The sequence below is a fragment of the Lobosporangium transversale genome (genome assembly GCF_002105155.1).
Source record: "Lobosporangium transversale strain NRRL 3116 chromosome Unknown BCR41scaffold_26, whole genome shotgun sequence".
Lineage (NCBI taxonomy): Eukaryota > Fungi > Mortierellomycota > Mortierellomycetes > Mortierellales > Mortierellaceae > Lobosporangium > Lobosporangium transversale.
In genome coordinates, this window is record NW_019029004.1 from 239248 (window position 1) to 253127 (window position 13880).

Below are 13880 nucleotides of genomic sequence, written 5' to 3' on the forward strand. Positions count from 1 at the left end.
ATTAAGCCAAAGCAGAGCCTTACAGGATCACTTGTTTGCACAGCAGGCTTTGTTGCTTTTTCGATTTGTCAGATGAAGAATGTAAACGTTGTCACCGTCATTGTCATTGTCATTGTCATTGTCATTGTCGGACGTTGCCAGTCATTTTCATTGTGAATGATTATCATTGTCATTGTCGTTGTCAGTCATTGTCATCTTAACTTGACTACTATAAATAACAATTGAAGTTTATAGTTGTGTTTTTGAATGGGCAAGATTGCCTTGCTTGATCACTATGATGCATGCATAGCGAGTAAACAGGAAACGAGAAAAACAGAGAATAAAAAGGGCAACAGTGAACATTCAAGCGAAGCAATAACTCATCTTTGTTTGCCTCCCTCTCAGCTTTCCTTCCTCTTCTCCTCTTTTTTCTTCACCCACCTGACATATACAACAGTAAGACGAATAGGCAACATTCTGCCCATCTTGTCCTCTTCTTTCTTTCCATCATTGTTTACTAGAATCTCATCTCATTTCCTTTCAATTAACAATTCATCACCGCTTGTTTTTCTTTAATCTTAAGAGATCGACTCTCATTCTTCCCTTTCAACAAAAAAAATTTGAGCTGGCTGTAAAAAACAGACAATTAAAACAAACAAACAAACAACTCCAACCAACTTGACTCTTCTTCGCTCCTTGCTCTTCTCCCACCTTCTATCCTTCCGTTTCCCACATGGAAAAAGAAAAACATAAAAACCATCGCCTTCCGGAGCAGAAAAGAGACATTGCAACGGTATTTTTTTCGATATGTAACAGTTGTAGTAGCCGTTTGCTTCACGCTAGAATATCACCATCACCAACAAGTCAGCCAAGTCCAAGCACCAACGATCATAGCAATCCTTATCACCGACAGCGTATCACCATTCCTCAAAAGATATCGCCCTCATTCTTCCTGGATGCCCTTCTTAATCATCACCGTCCTCATATTACCCATCGTCCTCACATAAAGCATTCTCTGTCACCATTATCTCTATCCGCCTTCTTCCTTTCTTTGTTTGCACTTCCCAAACCGATCCTGTCACAACAACAGCAGCAAGAACAAGAGCAACAATTTGTTATGTTCACGCCTCGTTACTCTTCAGGATCTGTTGTTGTCAACAAAAAACTTTATGTCATCTCGGGTACCACCTTGGAGTTAGAAGCAAAGTCCACTGACGAGATACTTCTACTCCCGCTTGACAAGCCTTTCTTAATCAACTCTGTCCTCTGGCAGCGTCTTGGCTCCGGTGGTGTCTTTGCAAATGATGCACGAGTTGCTGCCTCTGCAGATGGATCTTACATAGTGATGGTTGGTATGGGAGAGCCAAATCTAATAGACAGTAGCACTGGCCCTAGCCCCATGGCTAGAGTCTATGACATCCAAGCCAATTCCTGGCAGTATTTCTCTCAGCTCTTATTTAACGTCAACAGTCCTCAATACTCAAGTCGAATCTCTGAAAGCATTGTTCTCGATTCTTCCACTGGTGTGATTGTGATCTATGGTGGATATAGTCTCGTTTCCAACTTTGTGCTTAGTGATGTGACTCTAATAGCGACTTCAAGTTCACATGATTTCAATTCTTGGAGTTGGTCTCCACCAGCGCCCAATAACCAGATGGGACCACTTTTTCAGCCTGTGATGGTCTATCTTCCTCATTTGAGAGCCACACTTGTGATGGGTGGTTGTCGCACATTTAGTACTACCTCCAGTGGCTCCAATTGTTCGTCTTTTACATTTGCATATTTGCTACAAACACAGGTCACGTCTTTTGGAAATGCGACATATTCATTAAGTGGTGTGACATTGAAGGGTGGAAATCCCTTGAATACGACCGTTTTGACGCCTCCCTCAAGGATGTCGCCTTGTCATGTAGTGTTAAATAATGGAGATGTCTTCATGTATGGTGGATCCACCACTGAAGGAAGTCTGTCTGACTCGTGGATATTGAGAACAAAGGATTGGACCTGGTCCATGGTTACAATCAACAATGCACCTACTCAAAGCCGAGCAGGTGCGACCTGCCAATTGGTGACGCCGAATCAAATCGTTGTTGTTGGAGGTAAGGTCATATATTTTCAATAGATACTGTGGGTGTGGCGTTGCTTTTTTTTTAGGTGAAATGGTGACATGAGACTGAAATTATGATTGATTTACTTCCTAAACAAATGGGAATGTGAACAAAGAATCTGGAAAGGAGAAAGGGAAAGAATCTGCCATCTGCTTTTTGTTCTAGTTTTCTTACATGGAGAAGTGAAGAGGAGTCGTGAAATTGTGTAGTTCAAAGTAACCAAAGATAATCAGAAACACAAACAAAAATTGCAGCGCCTCGTCTCTCCAAACACTGGACAAACCAGAATGTATTAGTCAGTCCATATCTTCCCGCATTTGTCCTTTTGTTGGGCAAAGGACAAGGGAAGGGGCACATTATCTTAAAGAAATGACCGAGACAAGTAAACAGGATTTGGCGCTTTGATTGATCAAAGAAAAAAAAAAAAAAAAAAAGGAAAACGCCACTATTTTGACAGAGAAATAAGGAGAGAAAAAAAACATCTCACTCTACTTCTCTGACTACTCATACGCTTCTTCTAGGGTATGAGGGAGCGGCCTCAGGGCCCAAACAGTTTTCCTTGCCTCAGCTGGGGATTATAAATACGGACAAATGGTCATGGGCAGCCAACTTTGAGCCCAATGGCGGTGCTGCATGGTCTTTGCCTCCCGGTGCCATAATTGGTATCGTTGTGGGTGCAGGTCTCATACTCTGTGTCATTGGACTTATTGCTTGGCGTATTTTCTCCATGAGACGTAAAACCCATGAGCTCAACGAAGGGCACAACCCGCAATCGAGCGAACCGCTCATGGATGATGGCGCTCCACACTTTCAACACGATAGTTGCTATAACATGAATACTATGAACAAGCTCGACGTGCTTCTTTCGGCCTCGACCAGAAGTGCATCTTTTACCCCCAGCCTAGAATCGAATAGTAGCAATGGGATTGGTGGTAATAGTAGTAATCGCAGTCTAGTATCCAGGGCCGTCCCCGGGTTTAAATCACCTTTACCACTCATCATCACTCCTTACTCTCCAGCAGCAACAATGTCTTCAGGCTCATTCTCAATGACTCCAACAGATCCATCATCGTTCAACAACCACAAGAAACAAAACAAGCAAAAGAACCATCATGATACCCTTAACAATAAGACTAATATTGATCTTCCAGAGAGCGAACGTCTGCCGCAGCAGTTAGCAGATATGCAATATGGACACTACATTAGGACATTACAACATAATAAGCAATATGAAAAACGTCGTAGTGACCTTCAGAACCTTTCTCCTTCGCTGAGAAGAGTCGACACAACTGTCCTGCATGACAAGATTTGGGAAGAGGGCAGTAATAATGACAATCATCCAGAGGATCGTCCTTATCTAGTCACTGGCCTTATAAACCTCAGGGATGTAGATGTTGGAGAAGAGCCCATGTCGGTTCCGACGCCGTCACTTGAGACAGGTCCTATGCTGATTTCGAGCCACATTGATACCTCCCGAATCATAACAAGTACAGTCGACACTGGCCTACAGCAGGAACAGCATCAACAACGACAAGGCTATATCCCTGTGTTAGGGGATACTCATACCCATGATGATGCACCCGAATATGTCCCTGGTGTTGGTGGGTCGAAGGAAGCTAAAACAAATGTTGGAGGAAGAGGGGGTACCATGTCGGGATTTGAACAAGCCTTTGGTAGAGCAGAGATTATTTCGAATGAGTCGATTGAGAGTGAACTGGTCGATAATCGAAAAATAAGGAGAGGAAATTGAGAAAAAGGAAAAAAGGCAAAAACTGGTCAGTTGGTCAATAAAATTTTGACCACATGCGTCGAACATCCAATTCGAATGTGAATAAACTATTCAAAAGACGATTTTTGATCAGCTGGACAATGATTTCTGCAAGAGTGCAATATAAAAATGGAAAGATGAGACCTAATGCGTGGATGTGTTCTTTGGCAGAAACAGACAGCTAATTCACCTTGATATTAAGCTCAATATGGGTTCCTTGTAAAAATATATACCTGTATATATTTATAAAAATTTATATAATTATACTCTGTCAGCCTTGTATCTTTGCCATCAAGATTGGCAATATTGAATCAGCTGGATCAGAACACACGCCTTGTTTGATTGGGCCTTTGACACCGCTTCTTTTCATTTTTGGACTAATCTGCACAATGTTATGTTATCTGCGCTTTTTTTTTTTTTTTGTTACTTGGACCCGGGAACACTTTCATTCTTACAATAAACAATATCTAGCTTAAAAAAAAGAGCAGCAAGCAGGACTTATTTATCATGAGAATCATGAGAATCATGAGAATGACAAACAAGTTTATACAATGAACACTGAAGTAGGTGACATGGATGCTTATTGGGCCAAGCTTGAGTCGAAATACCCACGACTATTCATTCTCATTCAGTTCATCAGAAAAAAAAAATAAAAATAAATGAACATTGCATAAAATATACTCAAGGACTAGGCTAATTGATAAATCAAAAACCCTCCTCTGACTTCCCTCATTTCTCATCCGTATTCATGAGCTCCATCCCGCACGCTTCTTCCTTTTTTGTCCTTTTGTATCCTTATCTTAGACAAACACAAACACACTAACACACACTTATTAGCTCATTCAGCTCCTACTCCCTTCATTCCCTTCTTTCTTTTTTCCCATCATCCTCATATTCATCTTTATTCTTTCACAAATGACTGTTCATTCATCTAATTCCTCTGAATGGACTAGTGTAGCATAGCACATCCCCTTGTCTCTCTCTTTTTTCCTGTTTCTCATCATAGTTCCTCCCAACATTTGTCTCGTTTACTGCATCTTGGAGAACCCGTGCTGCCTATTCTCTCAACAGAACATCCAATCTTACTTATCCAATCTTTCTTACAACTATTATTCTTTTTAAACCATTTTGAGTTTCAATATTTACTCTTTCATTGTTGGTGTGTGTGAACCGCTTTTCTTTTCATTTTCTCTCTCCTCTCTATCCCTTTCATTCATTTCAGTTGATACCAGGCAGGATCAACGTCTCCCCTGCGTTTCTTTTCCGCTGTGCTCTTTGCATAGTGCAAGTAAAGAATCACCTCAATAAATCATCGCAACGAGACTACTAAATACCTCACACAATGGCCACTTCCAGTGTGGTGAGAAACTCGGATAGTTCCTCCTCATCTACCGGCTTTACACCAGCAGCTGTCCTTATAACACACATCACTCGCCGTACTTTGCCCAGCCATTATCGCCCTCGCCCCTCACTTCCTCCTTTAGCACTGTTGACACTGTTGATATTAGCTAGCACTGTACCACTCTTGAATACGGCTTTCGCGATCGCTTATACACCCATCTCATACCCTGCAACAGCCATTCTTGGGTCACGTCTCTACATCTATGGCGGTATCACGGACTTATCCTCACCCTTAACTTCATACACTTCTCAATTCGCCACATTATCATTGACTAACGGATTTGATACGGACGATGATTTACCTTGGGAGTATCTTCCAGGCAATATTGCCACAGGGCTAGCACCAGGATCCCCAAGTCGTGATCAGAGGCGGTTCATTATTGGAGGAAGTAGAAACAATCTGGGCAAGGCACCAGCTCTGATCTTTGATTCCACAACGCGAACATGGTCTCAGACTGGAGATCTTCCGAATGCAGGCCGTGGAACCGATAACAATGATGAGATGCAGAATTACAGGCGCGACACACCTGATATGGCGCTAGATACATCCACGGGTGCTCTGATTCAGTTTGGAGGAAGTAACGCAACACATTTTGCTACCAACGCGTTAACAGTGTTGGATACGAACAGACCGTCAAATATGATGAATTGGTCCTATACTGGATATCTAGAGTCTGTTCCAGAATTGTATGCGCCCATTGTCCTTTATGCTCCTAATAATCGATTGACGTTGATTATGGGTGGATGTGATCAAGTGAATAATGCAACCAACGCTAGCACTAGCATTACTGTCCCTACACACTGTGCTACATTCGACACCCTATATGCCCTTGCTACTGATAGTATAGCGTCTGGAAATCCAAAAGTAACAAGACTGAATGTGGATACAACGGATGAAAAAACTGGACAACCAGCAGAGATTCCAGCACCAAGAGTGATGCCTTGTACAGTGGTGATGCCAGATGGTAATGTGTTGATGATGGGAGGTGGTAGCCCAGGGGTTGATTCGAAAGCAATGTCCGACGCTTGGATTTTGAACACACAGACTTGGCGTTGGTCCCGACGTGAGATTGAGGATTTTCCAGAGAATGGGATCATGGGCCATAGTTGTCAGGTTGCAAGTAATGATCAGATTTTGGTTATTGGAGGTGAGATTGCAAGAAGAGAAAGAAGACGCAGATTTTCAGACCCTCGAAAAAAAAAAAAAAAAAAAAAAAAAAAAAATTGCACAGCCCTTTTTTCCTAATTCTTTTCTTTTTTTTTAATGGGATACTCAGGACACACTAGTGATGGTTTTGTAAAAAACCCACTGTCGGTTATCAAGACCCGAAAATGGGCCTGGTCGAACCATTACTTTGTACCTGGTTTCTCGACAGCTGTCAAGATTGGGCTAAGTATGAGTATTGTTGTTGTCATTGGAGCCATTATTGCAGGGCTATGGATACGATGGCGACGGAACAAGATGAGTGCACTCAAGGAAACACAGAATCAAGATGAACACGGCATCAGGATGAAGACCTCTAAAGGAGACAGAAGATCTAGTGGCGGTACTGATAATCATCATAGAAAGCAATCACTTTCACAACATCACCACCAATCATCCTCAACAAGAGTAGAGGATCGCCATCATCGCGAGCATGGCGCGCCATTAGAAGGAGCAGAAGTTTATCCTGAGAATGGACGCCCCCTTTCAAATGATATTCCACGATTGGACTTCACGTTGGTGAACGATGAGCGCTCAGGCAGCGCATATGGCCATCATCTTCGGCAGCAGCAGCAACAGCAACCTCATTTAGTAACGACTGATCCCCTGGCACACTCACCTGTTGAATCGTCATCCAGTACAATCGTGGACCAAGGTGTATGGCCAGAACCAGAACATCTGTATGGTCTTAGTCAGGGACGCATTCAAAATCATGAGACTTCTCAAATATATGAACCAGAACGCGTTGAAATAGACACCAACAACAGCGACAGCAGCAACAGCAACGAACAAGACAAATTTGGAGACTAGGATTTCATCGCGTCAAGCTTGTTGATCATTATTGATGATTAATGGACCCCTTTTTTCATTTATGCTTTTTCTGCCCAGGGCAAACGTTATGTACCATATACCAATATATATACACTATATATGAATGGCTGTGTATAAAATAAATTGAATAAAGTGTTCTTTCAAAAGTAAACGAGTAGATCCGCGGTGTGAGCTGGTTACAGTGTCAAAGAATAAACTATCCAATTGACGCGTTGGGAGTCATGCTGCATTAGTTGCCCAAATCAATGACAGTCACTGGAGTTTTCGAACATGTTTGCACCTCTCTTGAGTCAGATCACACTAATCTTAAAAAAATAGAATATAAAAACTCTCTCTCTTGACTCGGTACCTCTCTGAGAGTAGCTCACTTCTCTTTTCTTTTTTTTTTTTTCTTCTTCTTCCTCCTTCAGTCTCATTCATTTGCCCTCAAACTCATCATGTTGCGCCATTCTCTTCTCCGCTCATCTAGAGCATTGCTGGCTCAGTCTCAGTCTAGGACTGTTGCTATGGCTGTAAGCGACCTTGCTCTCTTTTTTACCTTTCGCGGAGTATTGGATTAATACCTCTCACTTTTTATTACTTGTCAAAACTTGGAAAAGTATGGCAACATAACATCTCAATTGACTTTCTGGCCTTTATTGATACTCTATGTATCTTTTGTAGCGCCGAGCTATGAGCACTAAAGCTACTGCTACCCATTTCACCGATCATGCTGTGAGTTTCTTTTTTTCACTTGGAAGCGAACGAACTAAAAAAAAAAAAAAAAAAAAAAAAGAAACACTCATCTTTTTTCCTCTCTTTTTTATTTTTTTAATTGCTATCTTTAAGTTGAGCCATGCAGATGTGGACGCAGATCCAAAGACGTTGGACATCATTGATAAGCATGCCAAATATACATTGACAACTTATGGTCGTCCACCTGTAGTCTTCACTCACGGCAAAGGAACCTATCTCTATGATGTAGGTCAGCGTGAATATTTGGATTTCACTGCTGGCATTGCTGTCAATGCATTGGGCCATTCAGATCCCGAGGTGGCGGGTGTCTTGTTTGAACAAGCGAAACAAGTGGTTCATCTCAGTAACCTTTATTATAATATCCCTGCAGGGGACCTTGCAGAACAGTTGATCGAGGCCACTCGTGCTTCAGGTCATTTCCAAGCTTCAAAGATCTTTTTCTCTAATTCAGGGACAGAAGCTAATGAAGGAGCTTTGAAATTTGCACGTAAAGTCGCTAAAGTGACTACTGCTCAGCAACTTGGAGAAGAGGCAGTGAACAAAAAGATCGGAGTAGTTTCGTTTACAAATGGATTTCATGGACGATCGATGGGTGCATTGTCTGCTACACCTAATCCCAAATACCAAAAACCATTCTGGCCTTTGGTCCCTGGATTTGCCCATGCACCCTTCAATGATGTGGAGGCTGTTGACAAGTTTGTAACTGATGAAACTTGTGCAGTCATTGTGGAGCCTATTCAAGGAGAAGGAGGAATCAATGTTGCAACAGAAGCCTTTTTAAAAAAGTTGAGACAGAAGTGTGATGAGGTTGGAGCCATGTTAATCTTTGATGAAATTCAGGTAAAAGGGAAAGAGAAAAAAGATTGTCGAAAATTTTATTGATTTAACTGTGATCCTTTCTGGATGCTAATACAAAAAATCTTTTGCTTTGATTGGCAACATGATAATAGTGCGGGTTGGGACGCACAGGTAGATTGTGGGCCCATCAAAATTATCCTAAGGACTGTGTGCCTGACATGTTGACCATGGCTAAACCTCTCGCGAACGGATTTCCCATTGGAGCCATCATGATTACAGACAAGGTCGCTGAGAAGATTGTCATTGGTAAGGACAAGGAGAGGGAAGCAGTTTGTAGCTTTGAAGTGGTTTTATTACCAAACGCTCTCATCTTTCATGACCCCTCATCTGATCTTACTTTATTTTATCCTTTGTGTACACGATAGGTGATCACGGAACGACCTTTGGAGGAAACCCTCTGGGTTGTGCTGTTGCCTCCAATGTGTTTCGTCGAATCAACACCCCCGAGTTTCTGGACAATGTGAACAAGAACGGTCAATATTTCCGTGAACAATTGGAATCAATCTCTTCACCTTTGATCAAAACAGTTCGTTCCAAGGGGTTGATTTTGGGATTGCAATTCAATGTGGATCCTGCCCCTTTGATTGCTCTAGCCCGTGAACGTGGATTGTTGATCATTACAGCAGCCAACAATACAATTCGATTTGTTCCACCTTTGAACATCTCCAAGCCAGAGATTGATAAAGGAATCAAGATCTTGAAACAGGCCATCGCTGCCTTTGATGACAAGACTCTGGACGTGAAGGCATAAAAAAAGTAAACTAGTATAATGTTGACCATTCATATTCTCCCAAAAAAAAAGAGTTTATTAAAAAAATGTCCATGTATATACTTTTTTCACGATAAGATTTGGTAATTTTCTCACGCTCCTTTTTGTAGCCATTATGATTTTGGGTTTTAAAAAGCAGTAACAATCACTTCATGAACTTCATAGTAGTGCCATATCTAAGTTATAAATCCCTCTGGATGTCAACCTTTTTCTTCTTTTTTAAAAAAACTTCGAGGATGACTCTGTACAGATAGATAATCGATAAAAATGGATCGAAGAATTGAGATTCTACAACACTTTAATGTTACAAAGAATATCGACCTGCCTTGATACCATCTTCAATTTTATATAACTACCATTTCAACTACTGGTTAGGGGAAGCATCCTTTTTTCCTTTTATGCGGGGCTTTCCTCCGGTCTACACCCTTATTAGTGTGCTGTTCCCACGGATACAATTAGTTTTCTATGCTCTAACTTTAAACAGACCATGATTCTAGGCGAAGCACCTAGAAGAATCAGAATGACTATTTAGTTTGAACATCTGGCATGACACTTTGTGGCATTACGCATAATACTTCACAGCATTTAATAATTCCTAAAGGCCCTAGACTTATCTGTCATGGTCTGACACAACTTTAAGATCGTCAAAGATGTACCATATAGGCCGCTGCGACTTATATGACAACTAAGGTGCTATTTAGGTGGTAACTCATGGTACCTTTGTATATATTATGCCATCTGATTTGAAATAGAGACACTCCTCTTTGACTTATTGGGCCTTAGTTCTCAAAGGCTAGTAAGCTTGTTTGTAAAAGATTAGAGTATTGCAAAGTTGTTACGTATTCAACAGTTCGCAGGATCGTTAATACCAAAGCGCGTATCCCACTTAGGAATATTGTGCTAGAAACAAAAATGTTAAAATTTTCAACCGCGATTTTCTTCCATAGAGTGTAGAAAATAAATCCCATGACCCCTGAGGGTCCTTGTTATCAAAAAAATCAAATGCGATTTTCTTCAGAGACCATTATTAGCCGATCACACGCATCATGACACATATTACCCAAGATACAAGTTAGGGTTATGTGAATGCTTTGCTTTGCTGCATAGAGCACATGAAGCCTCAATATGGGACGCGTAAACAGTTGGGCGTAGAACCGCTTGAAATAGCACCCCAAAAGGCGAATAAATGCCTCTTAAATATAATTTTATGGACCCGAACTTTTTAAATACTACGGATGACTGGAACCCTGAAGCTCCATCATGGTCCATGAAGGAAAATGACACTAAAGCACAAACGCATATAAGAACAGCCAAGAAAGGGATGGTAATTTGAATAAAGGATGAGCATGAGATAGAACGCTGGATCATACCCCATAGAATTACTATTTCCTATGTGGCCCATTGTGTGGAAACCACGTCCACTGACCCAGATATAACGCTACTGGTTCAGCTTCAAGCTCCTATAACCACTTATAATGCTCAACCTCAATAATTCGTTATTTTATCTCCTTTCTAGTTTCAACAATAAACGGTGTGTATCTTCACTGAGTTAAGCTGACGAAATTAAATCCCTATAAGCGTCCCCTACTCAAGGCACCCATATCCACAACTCCTTTTTACCATCCTAAAATGAGTCTTCCTCATGCGAAGGAGTGCAAATAAAGGACCACTGAGCTTTTTATTGGTAATTGAGGTCCAGAAGTCGTGAGGCTTTATTAAAACTGATCTCTATAAATGGGTTTCCCTATAGCTACGAGATACTAATTTAGGGCTTTTTAATAGCTACTCTTGGCTGCATCGTTGTATATACGATACTCTTATTCACAGACCACGTCAGCGTGAGAACCTTTGATGCCTATGAAGCCTGTGATGAGTCCTTTTTATAACACTGCGTCTCTCTAGTCGAACAATGCTTTAAAACTGAAGGGCTACCTAGTTACATAACCTTTTTTTTGACAACGAGAGCCTGCGAGACCACATAGACTTTATTAATCTGTCAGCTCTGTAAATGAGTTGCCCATTTCTGGGGAGCATTACTGTGGAAAGAGTAGTCAGGACGTTTTTTTATTATTATTTTTTTTAATAACGAGATCATGTAGGATTTATGTGGTCAGGATTTTTTTTTTTGATCCACGAGGCGGATATGGCCTAGGGCTGCTTCAACCTTTTTTTTTTATTTTTTTTTTTTATAACAATTTGACTTTCTAAACGAACAACGCTATAAAACTGAAGACCTATCTAGTCCAAAATGTACTTAATGTTCCATCCTCCGGAGAGGATCGCTTTGCAGTCGCCATAAGCTTAGTCACATTCCCTTAGCTAGTCCTTCGGGTGCGGTGCAACTATTGCCACGGCTCATCACCGTGTTTAACGTCGAAAACATACTGTTGCAGGAAAAAAAATCGTCTTCATCTTTCCCATGGTTGTTAACCGTCCCTTTCTTAACAAGCTCTGCAATAGAATCTTGTCTGCGGCGGGTGGGTCTAACGTAGGTCCTGGACAGCACCTGCCGCGATGCGCACCCATTGCCGTACCATAAAGACAAAAGCCTTCTGCTGCCATAAAGCCGTATCCGTTGCTCCACCCACCTCTTGGTCTAGTGTGTGGTGCACGTTTCTGCCTCGGTCTCACACCTCGGCCCTTCTCCTTGGCGATGATTTTCTTATAGCGTGGCTTCTAAATCAACTCCGTGGCCTGCTGCTCAAGGTAGTCAACGAACTTATGAATCACTTTACGAGCGATAGATCGCGCTGTGTGGAATAAAGGACCCCATTCGTTGATCAAACCAAACGGTGTACCTCGGTAGAGATCGCTGAAGCTTCATTTGAGATCAGGATTTTTTTTTTCTATAAATGGGTTGCCCCATTACTGGGGTCGCAAATAAAGCGGTATCAAATAATCGGCCGAAGCCGCATCGTCATACTGCCACAGTACAACATCCTGTTCATAAATCACGTCAGTATTGAGAAGGATTCCTTGGTCCCTGGGGACCTGTGGCACGGCTCTACCCTCAGGGCTGGCCCATCTCAGGTTTGTGCTCTTGTGGTCTTTGTTGTGTTTGGTAGTGTTTGGTAGTGGCTGCACGACACTAGCGATCTATGCGCGACAGAGCCTCCTCCCTGGCCTAGGGCACTACAGGCCCATACGTGACCGTTGTTTTCGTCTTCAACCTCACAGACACAGCAAACTCGATCTGTAAAGAGGGGGGTTTTTTTTAATAACTGGGACTCACGAGGTTGCGAGGATTTATTAGAACTAGACTCAACAATTGGGTTGCCCTATTACTAGGGGCGCAAATGGGGCGTTTTCCAATGGTCGGTCTAAACCGCATCGTTGAACTGTCACTGTACAACATCCTATTCACAAACCGCATCAACATGAATGGCAACTCTTGGTCCCTACGGAACCTGTGACGAGCCCCGCTCCCTACTTGGCCTGTTGTGCGCGAAAGTCATCTTCTAGCCGCAGTCCTCAATCATCAAAAAGCGACACCCTCCAGCCGCTCCATTACTGTCAGTTCTAATTGTTGCCGATAGCTCCCTGCTACTCTTTGGTCAGCTTCCGTCCTGATCGCTTTCACGTCAGCTGTTCGTCGTTTTCTCAAGGTAGGTCCTAAGATATCACCTCTGCTACGTCTGTGCTGCCCAACACAGGTGCATCCCCTGGCGCGTTTGCTCACAGAGGCGATGCCTTTAGTTCTTTCCCAGTCGACAGTGACTTTACAGCGTCTGTTCCAGATCTCAGTCCTCCCGATCCCCTCGATAACTTTGATAAATCTGCAAACCACATTTTTTGCAATAGATGTGGTTGCCTTGAAAGTACTTTTCCAATTCTTGACCATGTCTGTGGGCACCAAACCATGGTAGAGGTCTTGTACTGTTCTGATAGCTCCCTCGCCGTCGTAATACAATCCGGTCGCCTGTCGAATAGAAGCAGGCAACAGCTCTTGATCTGGATAATTTTTTTTTTTTTTTTTTTTTTTTTTTTTGATAACAAGGACCCTCAGGCTCATGGGATACAGCTCTTGATCTGGATAAAGGGTCTAGCTTTTTCTTTTTCTTTTTTTTTTTTTTTTTTTTTTTTTTTCGATCGATAAAACAAGGATCCTCAGTTTTTTTTTTTTTTTTTGATAACAAGGACCCTCAGGGTCATGGGATTTATTTTCTACATTCTATGAACAAAATGCTCCAGAAACTATAGTCAATTAACAGTTATTACTGCACAAAC

General features: G+C 42.0%; 3 protein-coding genes across 3 annotated transcripts; all 3 read left to right on the forward strand.

The window, feature by feature from the left end:
• Window positions 1-712: 712 nt before the first annotated feature.
• Window positions 713-3837, forward strand: BCR41DRAFT_397685 (hypothetical protein; the record flags this gene model as incomplete). Its single annotated transcript, XM_022028900.1, has 2 exons — window positions 713-2078; window positions 2609-3837. The coding sequence occupies 2 exons, from the start codon at window positions 713-715 to the stop codon at window positions 3835-3837; spliced, it is 2595 nt and encodes an 864-aa protein (XP_021879963.1).
• A 1360-nt stretch (window positions 3838-5197) lies between these two features.
• Window positions 5198-7270, forward strand: BCR41DRAFT_397686 (hypothetical protein; the record flags this gene model as incomplete). Its single annotated transcript, XM_022028901.1, has 2 exons — window positions 5198-6404; window positions 6534-7270. The coding sequence occupies 2 exons, from the start codon at window positions 5198-5200 to the stop codon at window positions 7268-7270; spliced, it is 1944 nt and encodes a 647-aa protein (XP_021879964.1).
• Window positions 7271-7671: 401 nt separating this feature from the next.
• BCR41DRAFT_338242 (pyridoxal phosphate-dependent transferase) lies at window positions 7672-9708 on the forward strand. Its single transcript, XM_022022107.1, has 5 exons — window positions 7672-7803; window positions 7955-8005; window positions 8120-8866; window positions 8977-9130; window positions 9250-9708. The coding sequence occupies exons 1-5, from the start codon at window positions 7729-7731 to the stop codon at window positions 9633-9635; spliced, it is 1413 nt and encodes a 470-aa protein (XP_021879965.1). The 5' UTR covers window positions 7672-7728; the 3' UTR covers window positions 9636-9708.
• The last annotated feature ends 4172 nt before the right edge of the window (window positions 9709-13880 follow it).

What these genes read in the sequence shown, in the direction of transcription:
- BCR41DRAFT_338242 (XM_022022107.1), top strand. Translation starts at nt 7,729, where the DNA reads ATGTTGCGCCATTCTCTTCTCCGCTCATCTAGAGCATTGCTGGCTCAG. An exon ending in CCCATTTCACCGATCATGCT is followed by an intron (nt 8,006 to 8,119) that starts GTGAGTTTCTTT and finishes GCTATCTTTAAG; the next exon opens with TTGAGCCATGCAGATGTGGA. An exon ending in CGCTGAGAAGATTGTCATTG is followed by an intron (nt 9,131 to 9,249) that starts GTAAGGACAAGG and finishes TGTACACGATAG; the next exon opens with GTGATCACGGAACGACCTTT.